The sequence below is a fragment of the Neopsephotus bourkii genome, unplaced genomic scaffold (genome assembly GCF_033783945.1).
Source record: "Neopsephotus bourkii isolate Nb327-2 ecotype Australia unplaced genomic scaffold, CSIRO-AGI_Nbou_v1 NB_1154, whole genome shotgun sequence".
NCBI lineage: Eukaryota > Metazoa > Chordata > Aves > Psittaciformes > Psittacidae > Neopsephotus > Neopsephotus bourkii.
In genome coordinates this window covers 4,255,679-4,274,295 of record NW_026901640.1, presented here as the reverse complement: position 1 = coordinate 4,274,295, position 18,617 = coordinate 4,255,679, and the positions used below count along the sequence as shown (strand labels likewise).

The window sequence follows — 18,617 nt, the reverse complement described above, 5'->3', positions numbered from 1 at the left end:
CCTGTGAGGGTGCTGAGGCGCTGGCACAGGGTGCCCAGAGAAGCTGTGGCTCCCCCATCCCTGGCAGTGTTCAAGGCCAGGTTGGACACAGGGGCTTGGAGCAACCTGCTCCAGTGGAAGGGGTCCCTGCCTGTGACAGGGGTTGGAGCTGGAGGAGCTTTAAGGTCCCTTCCAACCCAAACCAGTCTGGGATTCTATGCTTTTGTCATGTTTCTGTGAAGCCACAAAAGGGTCTTGCAGTGACAGGGTAGATGGATGCAGGCCAGCTTCAGGCTCTGCTTCCAGCCAGCTGCCCACTGAACCCATGGTCCTGCCCATGTTCTGGCTTTTCAGGAGCATCCCTGTGAGCAGAGGGTGGCTGGTAGGGTTAAGGGTATCCCCTAGTCAGGTTTGCTGGTAGCCTTTTACCTCAAAACTTGTAACTGAAAGCTCAGCTTGAGCCTTGCTGAATAAAACTGTTGGTCTATAGTGAAGGCCATCTATAGCAGGACAAGATCCATATCCCCAGGCTCCCCCAGGGGCTGCAGCCACCAGCATCGGATGCTTCCCTGCTCCAGCCCAAGTCCTGCCCTCAGCCTGCACCCAAAGGAGCCAGCCCAATGCAGCTGGGTTTGTTCTTTATTTGACATGTCACGGAGCAGCAGTGGGAGCTGAGCTGTGCTTGGCTCTGCTTGGCAGGTGATGGCTGGAGCTGGAGTGGGTTACCCGCACACTCAGTATGCATTGGGCAGCCGGGAGCAGTGCTTTGGGTGCTGGAGCAGCTGCAGGGCCTGTTCCTTGAGCGATGGCTGAGCAAATGCTGCCGAATGCTGACAGGGCTCCTTTGGCTCCCATGGGACAGGCATGTGCTGGGTTCTCTCGCTGGCCAGTCTGAGCTCTGTAAGTCCATCCCTCAGGAGAGGCTTTCACCTCTCCAAAGTCCCCAGAGTCCCTGATGCAAGTCAATGATGTTTGCTGGTTGTCAGCTTTATGACAACGCCGAGTGCAAGCACTGCAATGGCTGCAGCCACTGCTAGCCCGCGCCGGATGATCAGCGCCTTGGTGATGGTGGCGGTGGCCGGAGGGGATGTGGCAGGGTTGGGTTGCTGGGGCTCCAGCTGGTACGTCAGTCCCTCCACCCTGGTGATGCCCATGAGTATGACACCGTTCTGTGCATCCACTCCCGCTGCAAGGAGAACGGGGCATTGAGGGCTTTCCTGAGTGGGTTTTGTCTGAGGTCCTAAAGCACGTTATGAGCAGCACAGAGCGTGGAGATCTCCAGCCCTTGATGGAGCTTCATTCCACCAGGTAAGACCTGCCCACGTTGTCCCCAGCTCCAGGTTGTCCCCACACCCAACTCCCTCCCAAGCCCAGCCTTGTAATTACTGTTTATCCAGCAATGAAGGGCTCATCCCCGGCTTATGTGAATCCTTGGGGACCCTTCCTGGACCCAAACCCACCACTGCACCCAGTGCCCAGCTCCTGGCCATACCTACACACCCCTGCACCGCCGTGGCTGGGGGGTAAGTGTGGGACACTGAGGCCAGCCCCACACCAAAGGGAATTTCCTTGCAGGAGGGTTCAGGGCCTGGGTTCGGCTCCTCCATCGGTGGCTGGATCACTCCTGCACGGTGCTGAGCCTGGTGGAGGGAACACTCTGGGTTTAGCCGGTGGTGAAGAAATGCCCACTGAACAAAGCCAGCATGTCACCTCTCAGGGGGTTAATCTGGCTGGAAGTGGCACTGTGTAGGTAAAAGATGCCCTGGCTGGGACACAAGGTGATGCTCGGGGCTGTGGGGTTGAGGTAGCTTGGGTGACCCTGTCTGCTTTGTGCTTCATATCCCCAACCAAAGGTAGCACAAGGTGCAGAGAGAAGGAGGCTGTTGAGTGTAGGAGAGAGCTGAATACAGTGGTCTCAGACCACTGGATTTTGCTGGAGACACTGGGTGACAGCCCTGGGCAGCTCTGTCCCACAAGATCAAACCCATGACGCTGTCTCATCCCACTGCAATCCCAGTCACACCACTAGGGACTTTCCCGCAGGCAGGGCACGATGCTGTGGGTGCACAAGTTACCTCCTCTGCTGCCTTCCTCCAGTCCATGCGGCAGATGTAGACGATGAAGCAGGTACAGAGGATGGAGACGCAGACGAGCATGCTGAGCCACAGGCCTATGAGGGCAAGCCGGAGTCAGCCGGGTGCCACAGCCAGAGCAACACAACAAGGGTTCATCTCGGGACAGCGAGTCAAGAACAGATGTTACTGAGGTCAGCAGGGACACAGGGATGGGGTGCCCATGGGCACTGCTGTGGGGCTACCCGACAGACCTGGCAGTAGCTGCTTTTTCCCAGTACAATTAAAAGCTCTCAGTAGTTGCAGGGACCATCCCAGTCCACCCCATTGTGCCCAGTCCCCAGCAAGGCAGAAGAGGGTCGTGGTGATCCATCAGTGGAGCTGGGGGGAGCTGCTGATGGGGTTTGGGGCCATGCAGAGCTGCGTGCTTGGGGTTGGTACCTATGACGCCGATCCTGGCCACGAAGAGCAGCACGGCTCCCAGGGGCAGCCCCACACCGTAGTAGCACACGGCGTTGAGGATGGCACCGAATTTCTGCTTGCCTATGCCTCTGAGCACCCCGCTGCAGGCACCCTGCCAGGGACAGGGACAGGGACAGGGACAGGGGCTGGGGCCAGGGCTGGGAGAACCGCCTTAGCCCAGTTCGGGGGCTGGTGAACAAGCTCCCTGCCTCTGCCCCACGACTTCGATGTCCCTGCTTGGTCCTGTGATCATCATCTTTTTATGCCCTCAGTGTTTTCTAAGGGGTGACCAACCCCAGGAGCAATGCAGGGTCCTGGTGCTTGTGCTGGTGTTACCCACAGCCTGAAGGACCCTCGACCAACCAACCTGTGATGCTGCTGCTCAGCACAGAGCTTCCCTACTGAAAATAGCAGGGACTTACACACATGGCTTCAAACAAGTGGAAGACAACGTAGACAGGCATGACCCAGGCCACCAAGTCAACAATCTCCCTGGGGACAGGGAAGAGACAACGATGGGTTTGGGGAATTGACCTCCATGCACTAAGGATAGGAGTCAGAGGCACTTACTTGTCCGGGGTGAAGATGTATCCCAGCACATTCTTCGTGGTGGCTAAAATGGCCCCCACAGCTATGCAAAACACCCCTAAGAACCAGAGCAAAGCACTGAGTTCAGGGGCAGCCAAAGGGAGAGAGGAGGGGGAGAAGAGGACACAGAGGACTGCAAATGCTCCTGCTGTGCCTGGAAGGAGCCCGCTGGTGGCCTGACCTGTGCAGACCAGGCTGGTGGAGGAGGATCTCTTGGCCGTGTCGATGTCGCCAGCACCCAGCGCGTTCCCCACCTGCACGCTGGCGGCCGTGGCGAGCCCCAGGGGGATCTGAAACCACAGGGCTGAGGCTCACGCGTGCATCCAGGTAATGAGGGCATCACAGTGACAGCGGAATGACCGCCCGGCAGAGAGGGGAACGGCGTTCAGGGCTTAAAGCATCTCCATAAGAGGGATAAGCAGGACGGGGAGAGGCTTAAGTGCAGAGGGAGAAGACTGAGATTTGCTGGAGCTGGTTTTTGCTGGGTGTTCTGCCCAGGACAGTCCCTACGGAGTGTGCTCTGGAATAACGACCCCCAGCCCTTACCATGAAAGCAACAACGGACACCTCGTAGATGATGGACTGGGCAGAGAGCTCTATGACACTCAGCAGGCCTGGGGGAGAGGAGAGGGGCAGCACTGAATGGTGGTGCCCAGGGAAGAGCCACAGCTGTGCTGCAGACACTGTCACAGCCTCCCCGCAGCTCCCCCTCTCCGCTCACCTATCAAGAAGCTCCCGATTTCGTAGGTCCACCACTCGATGCACATCATGAGCATGCTGGGGATGGCCAGGGAGGTGAAGCTGTCCCACTCCAGCAGGCACTCGTGGGACCAGCCTGCAGGGAGGAGAAACATCCCTGGATGGATGATCAGAATGGCAGCAGGTTGCATCCTTGGGAGCACCCGAGGCAGCTATAGGTGGAATTCCTGCTTGCAGAGCCACCAGGGCAATGCTCCTGAGCTCCATAGGACCTCCAGCAGTACAGCATACACATATGTGCTCTGCTGACACCATCCTGTGGGCCATGGAGTGGTGCAACTCTCAGCTCATTCCTCCTCGAGCAGTGGCTGAGGACAACCTCGTGCTTACGTCTGCGCTCATCCAGTCTGAACCCTATAAAGCCTCAGCAGAAAGTTTCACTTCCCCAGAACGAATGTTCCCTGCCCAGCATGGCTCTGCCAGCGCTCACATGTGATGTGCTGCCTGCCACCGGAGCAGCACCGTGTTACCGGCGTGCACCGGGCTGAGGTTAATATTTCACTGTCAGCTCTAACAGAATTCACTGGGTAGAAGTGATTGATAGAACATTCCTGAACCCTGTGTAAAGCAGGAGCTGGGGGAGCTGCTCTTACCTCCCCAGGTCTTCACATGGAGCTTCCTGCCTATAATATACAGGAACAAGAAAATGGCTTGTGAATATTGAGCCACGGTGTTGGCCCAGGCTGAGCCCCTGCGGAGGAAATGCAAAGGGTTTTGTTGTCATCCTGCTCATGCCTCCCCGGCCTTGGGGTGCCACAGCAGAACCTCCCCCATGAGTGCTGGATGCTCGGTCCTGCAGAGTGGTGCTGGTGTCCCTGAGAAGTCCCACAGGCATTGCCAGGGGCCACGTTGTCCCCTCTTTGGGACGCAGGCGCTACTCACGTGATGCCCAAGTGGAACACGTAGAGGAAGATGCAGTTTGCAATCACGTTGACGATGTTGCCAATGACCCCGCTCAGCACCAGCGGCCACATGATCATCTGCAAAGAGGAGGAGATGGGGGCTATGGTGCCTTCACAAAAGCTTCAGGAGAGAGGAGCAAAGGTCCCCACCAGCCCCACGCTCAGCAGCTTTCCCAGCCAAAAAAGAACTTTCTGATGATGTTGCCTGCTTGGAAAACAAGCATGCTGGAGGTAAACCCCTGACATGGGGAAGTACAAAGGGAGGTCCATCAGGCAGGTAGGTACAGCTGGCTGTGGGATGGGGTGATCCCCAGTGTCAGACCTGCTCAGGGGAACCTGGGCAGTGGTGGGGACAAACTCTGCCCCACCGTTGGGGATGGCAAGCATGACAACCCTGGGCACATGGTTGAAAGGAGCCCTGAGTGCTGTGTCTGAGGACTGTTGGACCTACCTGGTTCTGCAGGTATCTTGTCTCCAGGTTATACAGAAACACCGCCTGAAAAGGAGGTTGTTGGATGAGATGAGGCCAGCACTGAGCAAGGGGCTGTGTGCTGCAGTGGAAAATAGAAGCAGGCTGCCCAGTCCCCATGTGTGACCAGCATCCAGGATGCCCACAGGGACTCACCGGGAGAGCAGGGACAAATGCCATCACATAGCTCTGGGTTAACCTGGGGGACACCAGAGGCTTGGTTAGTGCAGGGCGATGACCGTAGCCACCCTCCTGCAGCCCCACTGTGCTGGGGAGGGATGAGGCCGTGGTGCTGGGGCATGGGACCACCCGACCTGGAGACCTCGGGGTCCTGGCGGATGAGGATCAGGAGCTGCTCGATGTTGATGAGGATGGCACAGCAGGGGAAGCAGCAGAGCAGCAGGATGAGGGTGGCGCGCTGCAGGATCACCCCCACGCGCAGCAGGTTCTTGCTGCCATAGGTCTGCAGGGAGAGAGGGTGGCAGTGGGCTCTGCTGCACTGAGAGCACACTGGTGCGGGATGCACAGGGACCACCGTGGACCCTGAGCACCATAGGCTGCCCAAGAAGTATTTGGTGTGTCAAGGTAAGCACGGAGCTCCCTGTTACGGGATTGCCGCTTGGGAACAGGCTTCCCCATCCCGCAGGTACAACTGGGGCTCTGTGCAGCGCCTGAGCAGCATCAGTCGATGCAGGACAACCCTGTGTCTCCAGGACAAGTGCCAGCATCTCTTACCTACCTGTGATATCAGGGTGTCACATGCCGAAGACAAACCATAACCTACAGAGATGGCAGTAACATTTATAACCTGGAAACAGGAGTTAAAAAAACAAAGAGCCAATGTGAGCATTTGAGACTTTGAGGTAGGAAGAGGGGCTCAAAGGAAAAGTAGGAGTCTGAAATCTCCTCTGTCCTTGTCTGCCTCTGTTCCCGTATCCCGTCCCAGTGTCAGCGGGTGGGAGCTGGTGCCCGGTGCCGGGGCAGATGCTTACAGCGATGGCCAGCGTGACAGAGGCCAGCTCGACCTTGCCCAGGTGGCCGCAGAATATGGAGCTGACGAGATGGATGAGGAAGATGAGCAGCTGGATCAGGATCTGAGCGTGGGGAAGAGAGGAGGCGAAGGTCAGAGATGGAGGTGAGCAGGGGTGGCTGTGCTGGGGGGGAGCCTTCTCCTCCAGGGGTCCTTACCAGAGGTCCCGCCAGCACCAGCAGCTTCTTTGTGTCCTCCCAGAAGTTGTCTGGAAGCAGGCGCCGGAACCGGTGTCGTTTCTTGCCGCCGCTGCCCGGTGTGGGATCGCGCTGCCCAGTGGCCATGGTCTCACTGAAGCTGTTCTCCTCGGGGGGGTTTGCCTGCTTCATGCTGCCGCTCTGCCAGGGGAGTGGAACAACCCTCTTCTTCCTCTGTGCTCCGTTAAAACCACCCGGGCACTGTGAGCAATGTGTAACCACGGCGGTGAACTTCAGCCGGGGCCCGGTGGGCTGACCGCATGCTGCTGGCAGCGGGGTGCCCATGGGAAGTGCCGGTGGTGGGTCAGGGCAGGGCACGGAGCTGGGCACCTCGTAAAGGTCCCGTGCGCTGCTGCGGGCGGCGCAGAGGAGCCTGGACGTGGGACAAGGCGCTTGCTGCCTGCCCTGAGCCAGCGCAGGGGCTGAGCCATCCCAAATCGCGCCCAGGAGCCCTCCTACCTCTCTCCTGCTTTGCTGTGGCTCCCCTGGCTGCTGCGCTGGAGGATCCATGGGTCCGTGTCTGCGCTCCCGGGAGCTGGTGCCGGCAGTGGCGGTGCCGCTGAGTGCTCGGCGCCTCTCACCACAGCACGGCGGTGGCCAAGACAAGCCGCCCTGTTGGCTCCGGCTCTCGGCCTCGCACAGCAGCATCGAGTGTCCCTGGCACCATTCCCCAGCCAAATATAGAGTCCTGCCTTGTCCCGGGATAGGGGAGGCGGAGGGGAGCTGCTGCTGCGGGGCAGACCCCGCTGAGCTGGGCTCCAGTGCGCTAGGGAAGAACGAGGCAGCTTCCTCCTCTTCCCAGGCTCCCATCCCAAAACTGCTGGGATTCTGAGCAGGGCAGAGTCTGCCACATCCTCCACCAATGTGGGCAGATCAGGGCTGATGCCGGTTTCAAGCTGCTTTACGCCAGTCTTTGTTATGTGTTTATTATTATTTATCTTTTCATTCCAGGCACCCAGCACCATGTTCCAGGAGCATTGTGGGGTGGCAGGAAGGTGCTGTGCACCAGCTACATATGGAATTTACCTCCAGTGGCTGAGCATATGCCACACAACTGCAGGTAGGACATTGGGACACATCCCAAGGGGCTCATTGGTAAGGGCAGAGACGCGTAGGCAGTGCTGCAGTGATTGCATTACGACATACAGCAGTTCCTTGATGGTTCTGTAGGGTTGTGCACCGCAGCACCCTCTCCCATGCAGCTCACAGGAGCATTCAAGGTGCACAAACCCTGCTTTTGTACCCAGAGCCAACCTCAAACGGCAGGGCCAGGAGGCTGAGGCTTTGTCCCGTGCAAGCCCATAGTGCAGGCTGCACAGACCAGGCGTTCCTCTAACAGCTCCCTCATGCCAATGATCGGGGTCACGCTCACACCACAGTAACAGCCCAACGTTTACTCAGAAAACTTTATTGCATCAAAAGCCCACCTTACAAAAGTGCAAAGAGGAGTTGCTTTAGGCCCTGTGCCTGCCACACAGCGGGGAGAGCAGGGCCAGCAGCCAGCACCCAACGCCCCAGCAGCACTCAGAGCAGTGAACCATGGTCCAACAGTATGGGCCTTTCCCTGTGCTGCTTCAACAAGTGAGCTCTGCCATGCCGAGATACTGGCACAAACTGGTGCAAGAGGAAACCTGCTACAGGCAGTAAGAGCCTCTGCCACTAGCAAGTGACACAGACAAATGGCCCCAGGGAGCAGAAAACAGGATTGCAGCACAAAGTCCCTGTCTCCTTCCCCAGCCAGCCCCAGGATACATTCCTGCCTATCACAAGTGACATCTCAGTGCAGTGCAGTGCAGGAGAGGAACCAGCTCTCAAGCACTTTCTTCCCAGCTGCTGCATCCTCACCCCCTTTAAGAACTGTGCACGTGGGATAAAACATTGTGAGTTAACCAGAAACCGAGCAAAGTGACACTTCACAAGGAATTCCTCCCCCTGCACCATTCTCCTGGGACATCACCACATGCCCTCCTGCTCTGTGCACAGCTCCCCAGTATCCCTGGTTCTATCCATTGCTGGTCAGGAGCCGGACCAGGATGCCCACCAGCAGGACAGCGACAGCAGTGGCAGCAGCCAGCATGCGGCGGATGATCAGAGTCCTCCACTCCACCTCGGGAGGAGCAGGCTCCTCCTGTGGGGTGAGCTGGTGGTCAGGTTGGCTCTCACCTTCGATGATGCCCTCAGGCAGGACCACAGTGTCCACAGCATCCGTGTCAATGGAGATGTGGTCTGTGTAACAGAAAGGTGAGTGTTGTAGGGAAGCTGAGCTGCAAAGTGAGAACATCCCAGTCTGATGCTGCACAAGCACTAGGGACAGCCCCCTTTCCCAAGGCTCATGGACACTGGGACATGCCACAGCAATGTGGCTGGCAGTCCAGGCTCTTCCCTGGGGCAGCCAGGGTGGTAACAGGGTGTTTTGTACCCCATTACAAAGTACAGGGGAAGTGCCACTGGCCTGGGACAAGCACCAGGCATCTGTGCTTGCAGGACAGACACACTGTGAAGGAAAGGAAGGGCTGGGTGGAGGATTGGGCTCCCTCCCTGTAGTCAGGCCCGGTTACTTACCCACAGCAGATGTTTTGTTAGCAGCTGTGCCATTGGAGTTCACATCTTCCACTTGTTTTTTCAGTCCGGCTCGGACTCGAGCCTGAAAGCACACAAAAGATCTTTGCACTTCTCAGTGTGAGAATCTCCTGCCAGAGCAAGGATCTCCTGCCCAGCCAAGCAAACCTCTTCCTTCCACTCCCCCAAAGCAAGCATGATCAGCACCAAATTGCTCCTCCACTACAGGAGAGGGACAGATCCCATTTCACTTTTGCCTCCTCCCAGAGGGCTGAGGCATTGTACTGGGACAGGAACTCCCCTAACACCTTTCAAGAGTTACTAGAGAGAAGAACAGGTCTCACCTCTTCTGCAGCTTTCTTCCAATCCATGCGCATGACTAAAGTGGAGAAGGAAAGGGCTTGCAAAGAGATGCAGATGATCATTCCCACCCACAGACCTGCAGCAATGGAAAGTTACTTCAGGAAAGGCCTGAGGAAAGCCTGCTTTTGACAGCCACTGCCAAAATGCCCGAGGGCTTCAGTGGCATCAGATTATTGCCCAGTGTCTAACCCTGTCTGGATGGGAGAGCTGCCTTGAAGGGCAGCAAGAGGAAACGGGGTGCTCCTATGCCGGGAACAAGCCTGGATTTACTGGGCTATCTCAGCCCTGATTTGATGGAGGTTACTCAGAAGCTGTCTCAGGTAAACACTTCAGTGTGCAGTCCAGCCCCACTGATCCAAAGAAAGATCCAAGCATAGGGGCAGAGCTCAAGGCACAGGATCTGGCCCAGCAGAAGCAGTGCTGGCAGCTCATCCAGTGCCAAATGGAGGGAGGACACACGTACCTAACACCCCCATCTTAGCTGCAAACATCAGGGAGATGCCGATGGGCAGGCCCATGGTGTAATAGCCGATGGCGTTGGCAATAGCACCCAGCTTCTGCTTCCCCGTGCCCCGCAGCACGCCACCACACGTCGCCTAAGGAAAGCAGGCAGAGGAACCAATACACTGGACAGCATATGCCATGGAAGGTACCACCACAGGGGTATGGCACAGCCTTCTGAATAGGGGAACCCACAGCACTGTCCTGCAAAGCCAAGAGGGACCAAAGCCACATCACAGGGCACACGGCGCAGGGCTCCTCTTGCAGGTGCAGGATGTGGAGCTGTCTGCACACACTGAGGCATGCCAGCAGACCCCACAGTGCTTTCGATGCTGCCTCGGTCCCCTCCCAGGACATAACAGGAGGAAACAGGATGAAATTACTATCTAACAAGTTGTATGAGCACTGCCCTTATGTTGGGAGTACCTGGTATCTCTCAAGGTCCAGCTTCTCACTCGTGTTGCTCTGACAAGATAGTAAAAAGCTAAAGCCTTGCCAGGGGAAAAGAGGAAGAACTGGGTCGTCTGCAGCAAAGCCAAAGGGCAACCACAAGCACAGGGGATACTGAGGTGCTATAGGTAACACAAACAGCTGTTTTGACAGTTATCAGCTTGCTTCTCTGTGTAATTTTAACAGATCAAAAGTGAGCTAGAGGCAGCTTTGCACTCTCCATTGTACCCCAACCTACAGAGAGGAATTGCTCCACATGCTGGAGTACTCACTGCTGCTGCATCAAGCAAGTGGAACGGAGCAAAGATGATCATCACTTTGGACACCAAGATAACGATCTCCCTGTTGGGAAGATGTACGTACTGGTCAGAGAGAACAGCACAGCCTGGTCCCAAGGGACTCTGGTTCTGACACATTTCCCTCAGCCAGCTGCAAAGCCTGATCCCAGCCCATGAGACTTGAGTGGATTGGTGCAGCTTGGGTACCACCATGGCAGTGTCCCAGTGGAGCTGCCCAGTGGGGAGGAACATGTTTGACAGATGGGGGTTTATGAGCTCTATCTGTCAGCAGCTTCTGAGCAGCTCCTCGATGTAAATCACACCCTCCAAGAAGGTAATAATACTCAAAAGGAAGCTGTTAACCTACTTGTCATTGGTGAAGATGTATCCCACCACATCCTTCAGGGCTCCCAGTAATGTTGCAACCACCACAGCAAAAACTTCTGAAAGAAATAGTCAAATTGTTTGCCTCAAGGGCAGCGGGTCCTGCTCCTGACCCAGACCTCAGGGCTTCGTGTGATGGGGACTGGGCTTGCCTGACCTCCAGGTGGCATCACACTAGAGGAAAAGTCTGGTTTCCTCACTTTCTCCCCAGATAACTCCCTCTACTTTCTGGAGGTGGAGGACACAAAGCTAAACTGCATTTTCAACTATCAAAGCCTTTGTACCAAGTTCCTAACAGAAAAAGAGAAGCCAGGGTCTCACCTTCCCCAAACAGAGTATCCAGACAAGTAGGTCTGGGTTCCTATGGGGAGTCCCCAGCCCTGTGAGAGGGAAACTGAACCATTTGCTAATAACTGCACTTTATTCCACTCTGCAGGACCTGGGCTGACCTGTGCACAGCAGGGCAGTGATGCAGGAGGTCTTGGCTTGCACCACGTCTCCTGATCCCAAGGCATTGCCCACTCTGACGCTCGCAGCCACACTGAACCCCAGAGGCACCTGAGAAGCAGGAGACAAGGAAGAGGTGAGTGGCAACAGAACCTGCAGCAATTTTCCTCTTCCCCAGTAGGGAATTTGGGGCAAATGGGCATTGCTGCAGCAAAGGGGCTTTCCATCTGCAGCACACCTGGGGATGCACAATTGTTCTGCAGGCCTGGGAGTCACCACCTGCCTGGTACCAACTCCAGCTTCCCTCCCAGCCTTGATCTTAAGGACCACAGTCTGGGGGCTTCCTTCCAGGCTGATCTTTTACACACCCAGCCCTTACCATGTACGCTGCAGAGGAGAGCTCATAGATGACAGACTGTGCACCCAGCTCCACCACATTGAGCAGACCTGGAAAAGATTCAGCATTTCCTTCACTCGGTCAGAATTCAACTTCTCCTTTGCTGACAAGTAGGCAGTGACTCCAAGGTTCCCATCTAACATCCTGCAGAACCAACCCTGCATGCGAGGAGGCTGCCTGCAGGACACACTCAAGAGGCAGCCATCAAGAGCACTTCCATGGCTGGAAGATGACCTGTTGAGCTAGGGGGAAGAAAGAGGATTTGGACTGACCTGCCAAGAAGCTTCCAATTTCAAAGGTCCACCATTCAATACACATCATGAGCATGCTGGGCACTGCCAGCCAGGTAAAGGAACCCCAGTCCAGGAGACAGTCCTTGGACCAACCTGGAATGAGAGGTGAAGCAAGATGAATGCATGTTCTCCCTTTGCTGCTGTACCATGTTCTGTTCCTGAGACAGGATGATCAACAAGAATGTACTTGGAACTACAGTAAAGGCCCTGAGGACATGGCTGCAGCATCTTCCTGCCATGAGGGAATGGTAATCCCTTTCTCAGTTACTGGTGACAGTGCCAAATCCTCAGGGCCAGAGACCGGTATTTTGAAGGATTAAGCTATGAACAGTACCTCCCCAGGTCTCCACATGAATCTTCTTCCACCACACGTAAAGGAAGAGGAGAATGGCCTGGGTGTACTGAGAAACAGTGTTAGCCCAGGCAGAGCCCCTGGGGAGAGAGACAGGCAGGTCAGAGGGTACTAGAACCAGGCACTCAGGACACCCCAGCCCCTAGCAAACCCCTGCACACATGGAGAGGCTGTCACCACCTCTGCTCACACTTACACCAAGCCCAGCTTCAGTGCATACAGGAAGAAGGCGTTCATGGCCACATTGAGGAGGTTGGCTGCAATCCCTGTCAGCACCTGAGGCAAAATGATGGCCTGGAAGCCAAGAAGGAACTTTGGAGTTTACTGCCCCCACACTGCCCAAGCCCCATCCAGCAAACACAGGGGAGACCTACAGCAGTGCCCAAGGAGAACGCCTAGAAGGGCAGCTCCTGTTTCAGGTAAAGCTGGATTGTGTTAGGTATGCAGAAGGGAGCTGCAGGGCTCAAGAACTGGTGCAATCAAAATGTAGAATTGGGGGGTAGCAATGGGGAAATGGAGCAAACCAATGGTGATTCCCATGAGCTCTTCCTGCCCTGCAGGGCTGGCTGGGGACTGTGCATCACACATTCCTCAGCCCATCTCTCCCCAGATGAATTTAGATGCAAGTTTTATGCATGTTCCAGAGCCTGGCTAGTTATACCATACCTGACTTAGTAAATATCTTGTCTGCAGCTGGTACAGAAACGCCGCCTGCAAGAGTCAAGATTCATTTCATCAGCACCACCACACTGATTCGACTGCCAGCTACCATTTAGCACTCACAGGTGGGTCTTTCCCTCAGCTCCCCATGCTGCCCAACACCCTGCTCCTGTGGTCTGGTCTGCCACCCAAAGCCAAGAGCGGCAGAAGGCACCTCCCATTCCCACTGGGAAGAGAGATCAGTCTCTAAAGGGGAAATCTCCTGTGCTTCCTCATCAGCATGAAGTGCCTGGAAGCCTTGGAGGAAAAGATTAACCCACAGGCCCTTATTCCCCAGGGGTACTACTCTGAGCCAAGAGCCCAGCAGCTATGAGTGTGTGTGAACAGCAAGCTGCAGGCTTTATCTCAGAGCTGAGTGAGCCCTGGAGCCCTTGGTTCCAATGTCCATCACCGGTTATGTGTTGTGCAGAGATGTGGCCTGCAGTAAAAGCCTTTGCACAGCAAGATGAAAGACTGCATGTTTGCTGGTCCAGCAGCTGCTGGCTAATGCACATCTGTTAAAGCCCAAGATCAAGGAGCACATTGCAAAACCCTCACTATGCTGTTCTGTGATCCACACAGCAAAGACCCTTCCACCCTTCCCCTGATGTTACTGAGGGAGGCAGAGTTTCTAACAGCTTTAGCAGCAACTTACAGGAAGCACTGGAATAAAGATCATCACATAGACCTGAGTTAACCTGGAAAGACAGTTGTTTCCTCGGTTAATAATAGAGCAAAGCAAGAACCAAGCCAAGCAGCTTGCACTCAAGCTGCACAGAGCCTTGATTCCAACACCACATGGCAACCCATCCACAATTAAATGCCTCACCCAGAAGGGCTTTATCTGATTGCTGACCTGGAGACCTCAGGGTCCTGTCGGAGGAGGAGGAGGATCTGCTCGGTGTTGATGAAGAGCGCCCAGCAAGGGAAGCAGCACAGCAGCAGGATGAGGATCCCCCGCTGCAGGATGGTGCCCACCTGCTTCAGGTTCTTGCCACCATACGTCTGACTCAGGAGAGAGGCCCAAGGTGAGTGTCACAGGGAACCAAAGGGTCTGGGCAAATGCTCAGGATCCAGGGCAGCAACGGGCTGATTAAATGCATTTCCCATGCCCTGCAGTGGCTAATGCCACTAATGCTGGTTGGGTGTAACTGGCTCTCAGGTGGATTGCACCATCCCTTTGCTACCCAGGCATGAGACAGAGCTCCTTGGGGGAGCTGCAGGAAAGGAGCAGGCTCCAGCCAGTATATCTGTAGCCCCATGCCGTCTGGAAGCTGCCATTCTCCCACCCTTTGTGCCCAGATCACACTGCACAGGAGGTGAGACATCACCAATCAAACCCCACCAGGCAGAAAAGAAAGGGGGAGCTGCTACTGACCTGGGACATCAGTGTGTCACATGCTGAAGCTAAACCAGAACCGATGGAAATGCCTGTCACGTTGATAACCTGGAGGAGAGATAAAGCACTTGGGATGCAAGGGAGGGTGACAGGTCACAGTTCTGCTATGACTTTTTGGGAAGTTTTCTATTTCTCATGTTTTTGTTACCCAAACAGTCTTTTCTCCCTTTTAGTGTGGAAAAGAATCCTCTAGCAAGGGATGAATATCTAAAGGGCCCCAAAGAGTGCTGCTCCTTGCCACATCTGCACACCCAGGTCTAGTGGGTCCAGAGAGCTGGTCACAAGATCCAGCCCCCTGCCCCCTTGTACTGGCACAGGCACTCATTATTCCATTCCCATTTCCTGCCTGTGCTCAGGGCAAAAGGAAGAACAGTTTGGTGGATGGAATGCTTGCACAGGGTCCTCACATGCACATTCCTACAGGTTTTGGTTTGGGGTTTTTTTCCTCTTTTTTATAGTGACACGTAAATCACGTTTGAAATCTGAGTAATACGTACCGACACAGCCAGCGTCACAGCATCCAGCTCCGCTTTCCCCAGGTGGCCACAGAAGATGGAGCTGACCACACTGATCAGGAACCCCAGCAACTGGGCAACAAACTAGGATGGGAAGAGAAGGAGTGGTGAGATGAGGACCCATTAGCACTTGAGGAGCACCACCCCTGCCCAGGAGTCAACTATGAAGAGTCAGGTTTCCTACTGGTTGCAGGCTCTGCTCTCCTGTCCCTGCTTACCAGCACTGCAGGGGTAGAGGAGCCAACTCTAGAACTGTCAGTGACTTTGTCTTTCAAAGCAGACCTCTACCTGCCCTCTGGCATTTTGGTGCTACACAGCCAGTCTGCCTGATGACCTTGTTTATGTGCATCTTAACAGCTCCACTAGAAATCCTATTTTCTAGGATGAAGGATGCGTAGAGAGGGAACATAAAAACTCCCGATGGTTTTCCATACTTCTGTACACGTGTGGGAAGCTCTCCTACCAAACCGCAATGTCCTCTCCTCCTGGAGAGACACCAAGTCCAGCTTGTTCCTCACCAGGGGCTACAGCAAGGCCTAACAGTGCTGTAGCAGGGATTGCACTCCAGACCTCATTTCCCCTGAGCAAGAGGATGGCCTCCTTACGAGCATCCAAGGCACAGTCATGGCACAGCCAGAACCAGATAGTGGAAGTTCAAAATACTTATACCCACTGAGGTCTGCTCACGCTCCTTTCCACCCAGCAGCTGACAAGCCAAGAGCCCAGTAGTGCTGGAGAACAAGTTCCTATGGGATCAGAGGAAGAACAGAACAAAACGTCTCCAGTCCTCCTGCCACACGTTTGACCTGCTGCTGTGAGTACTCCCTGCAGGCGGGGTCGGTATCTCCCTGGTTGTTCCAGTGCAGGGGTTGATGTGAAACGATCATTACCTAATGGCAGCTGCAGGTTTGGTTTTGAGGTTATCCATACACACAGAGAAGCAGGCTGTGCCACAAGGGGAATGGTTGAGAGAACTGAGCTGGTGCTGGTGTGTTCAGCCACAGAAACGGAAACCCATCTGTACTCCCTCTGCTGCCTGATCGCAGCAAGTCAGTGCTGTAATGTCAGGAGGACACCTCTGGGAAGTCCACAGTTGGTACTTATTTACAAGGTCGAGTTAGAAGATTAAAAGCACACAGCTTCATGTGCAATGAATTCAGACTGGGGCTGTGGTGCACACTCCCTAAAACGTGCTCAGTGCTGCACCCATCCAATCCTGATTGCCAAAGGACGCATCTCCCTCCAGACAAACAGCAGTCCAGGGTGGACTTCAGGACCACTGGGTACCTCTGCACACAGAGTCTGCTGAAGGGCTGGCATCAAGCAAAGCGGCCTGCTGCCACCTAAGGGGCACACGGCAGTGCCGGGGCTGCACCCCGGCTTCACAGGGTCCCCTTCCCCAACTCCACTGCTCTTCCATAGCCGCGCTGGACAGCACCGGGAATTCCTGTGGCGAAGCAGCAGCTCTTAGGTGCCAGTGAAGGAATAAATGGTGGCATTTGAACTCCCTTCAGCTGCGGGCGGCAGGGACCGGGCGGCCGAGCCGTGCTTGGGGGCTGAAGGGAAGTGATGCGGCGGCCGGGCAGGGCTCACCCCGCCGGCAATCGAGGTCTCCAGGTCAGTCCGGGCTGGCCGGGGCACGCTGCCGGGCTGCGGGTGCCTGAGCCCCGCTGCGATCCCCGGCCCCTCGCCGCAGCACCGCGGCCGTTCCCCCCCGAGCTGGCGCCGCTCCGGGACCTTGCCCGTCCCCGTTCCCCCCGCCCCGGCTCTCACCACGGGCCCCGCCAGCCGGGCCAGCTCGCAGCTCTCCCTCCAGACGCCCGCGGGCAGGAGGCGCCGGGCGCCCCGCAGACACCGCGCTCCTGCCGCTGCCGCCACTGCCGCCATGGCCCGAACCACGCCGCTACGGCCGTAGCCGCCGCCCGCCTTATGGGCCCGACTGCGGCCGCCTCCCCGCCCCCGGGGCCGCGGGGCTGCCGCTGTGGGCGGTGCGGGCCGGCTCGGCGCGGCCCAGTGCTCGCCGTGCACGGGTTTAGGGCTGGGCAAGGCATAAACCAAGCGGTGGGATCCCCGCCTCCGTGCTCGGGCTGCGGGTCGGAGACACCCCGTGGGCAGGCAGGAGCTAGGGATCCCCCCACGTGTTGGCCACGTGGGGTTCCGGGGGATGGGGACCCCCCCAGCTTGGGGTTTGCTTTGGAGAAGGAGGGACCCCTTTGTTTGGTAACTGGCATCTAAATCCCTTCTATTCATTCGTTATGGGATGGGGACCCCCTGAGGATCCCACACACGTTGATTAGGGGCTCGCCAGAGACCCCCACCCCAGGTGGTGGCTAGAGGCTGTGGACCTCCTTGTGGGGTGATGGCTTAGGACCTGCCATGTGCTGTCTGTGGGCTGACTCCCCCAACACATAAGCCTGTCAAAGGCACATCCTCCAAGACTCAGGGGATGTCCCCTCTGCCACCAGCATTTCTATTATGGTGAGGGGCAGCTTGCTCTGGGAAGCCTTCTCCTCTCTCCCATCCACCCACCAGCACCTCATGAGCTGGGGATCCCTCCCGACCCAGGGATTCCCATCACAGTGCTGAGGGGCAGCTGGCAGGAAGGTTTGGTTTGGATGGAATGTGATTGTAACAGGACTGAAATTCCACCTAAGTGCAGCTACTTGTAACCAAGAAGCTGTAACCAAATCTATTTCTAATGCATGGAAAGTTGCAGTGGAAAGTGGGGCTTGGTTCGGCTCTATAAATGCTCCCCTGGTGACTTATAGCTGTGATGTCACCACCCAGAAATGTAAAGTATTGTTAATATTCCACTTACTCTTTTGCTCCCTGAGGTATAATATGACATTGTGAAGTACTGTGTCGTAGCGGTGGTGAGTCACAGCCACTCTGGTTTCACGTGCCATAATGAAATCAGGGTATCTGAGGACAAGAGTGCCTGCTGCTGTGGTAGCCTGGGCTTGAGCTCTTCTTGGTTTTGGTGATAGTTAAGGGGGAAAGAGCAACTTGCAAAGCTTACCTTAAGTTATTTCTTCAAGAAACACATGTTTCAGCATAGCCAGAGAGTTTTATTCACAGATCACCGAAACCTTCTCACAAATGAGGAAAGAACAATGTAAAGTTCAGTGTGAACATGTTTTAATTTTGAAACAGTTTCTTCTTCCTTTGGTGGTGTTCACATCACCATGACCCACCCTGGGGGGCTCAGTCCACCCTGATGTGCTTGGCAGTGGGCATTAGACTGAGCTCAGGTGAACACTTAGGGCAGACAGTGTGCATATCACTGCTACATCTTCTGAGGGTGGAAAATGGACTGGAGAAATGAAAGGGAAGGTGTCACTCCAGTCTCATGCTGGGTGAAAGCAGCAAGGGTCACTGGTGTTTGCTCCAAATGGCATGGCTTTGTGCAGGGCTTGGTGAGCTGGGGATGATGCTTTTCCTCCCCTGGGCAGAGCAGCAGGCAGCTGGGTGCATGTGCTGCCTGCAGGATGGTACTGCAGTGGCAGCTATGAAGAACTAGAA

General features: G+C 55.8%; 2 protein-coding genes across 4 annotated transcripts; both read right to left on the bottom strand.

Moving 5' to 3' along the window:
• Nucleotides 1-600: 600 nt before the first annotated feature.
• On the bottom strand, nucleotides 601-6,777 carry LOC133217818 (multidrug and toxin extrusion protein 1-like). The gene is made up of 17 exons (XM_061363614.1): nucleotides 6,420-6,777; nucleotides 6,224-6,325; nucleotides 5,971-6,039; nucleotides 5,546-5,694; nucleotides 5,388-5,430; nucleotides 5,214-5,258; nucleotides 4,743-4,840; nucleotides 4,454-4,551; nucleotides 3,823-3,936; nucleotides 3,648-3,715; nucleotides 3,283-3,391; nucleotides 3,084-3,159; nucleotides 2,936-3,005; nucleotides 2,493-2,625; nucleotides 2,055-2,149; nucleotides 1,472-1,619; nucleotides 601-1,165 (listed from the first exon to the last, which is right to left on the bottom strand). Exons 1-17 carry the CDS (start codon nucleotides 6,741-6,743, stop codon nucleotides 942-944), a joined length of 1,965 nt encoding a protein of 654 aa, XP_061219598.1. The 5' UTR covers nucleotides 6,744-6,777; the 3' UTR covers nucleotides 601-941.
• A 1,060-nt stretch (nucleotides 6,778-7,837) lies between these two features.
• LOC133217817 (multidrug and toxin extrusion protein 2-like) lies at nucleotides 7,838-17,024 on the bottom strand. Of its 3 annotated transcripts, XM_061363610.1 has the most exons (16): nucleotides 16,869-17,017; nucleotides 15,078-15,179; nucleotides 14,560-14,628; nucleotides 14,038-14,186; nucleotides 13,837-13,879; nucleotides 13,149-13,193; nucleotides 12,679-12,776; nucleotides 12,465-12,562; nucleotides 12,110-12,223; nucleotides 11,820-11,887; nucleotides 11,443-11,551; nucleotides 10,977-11,052; nucleotides 10,604-10,673; nucleotides 9,844-9,976; nucleotides 9,362-9,456; nucleotides 7,838-9,102 (listed from the first exon to the last, which is right to left on the bottom strand). In XM_061363610.1, the coding sequence occupies exons 1-16, from the start codon at nucleotides 16,980-16,982 to the stop codon at nucleotides 9,013-9,015; spliced, it is 1,473 nt and encodes a 490-aa protein (XP_061219594.1). In that variant the 5' UTR covers nucleotides 16,983-17,017; the 3' UTR covers nucleotides 7,838-9,012. The 3 variants fall into 3 exon arrangements, with proteins under 3 accessions (XP_061219594.1, XP_061219595.1, XP_061219596.1); XM_061363611.1 differs by lacking the exon at nucleotides 15,078-15,179 and having other exon boundaries at nucleotides 16,869-17,024; XM_061363612.1 differs by lacking the exons at nucleotides 15,078-15,179; nucleotides 16,869-17,017 and adding an exon at nucleotides 14,729-14,996.
• Nucleotides 17,025-18,617: the final 1,593 nt, after the last annotated feature.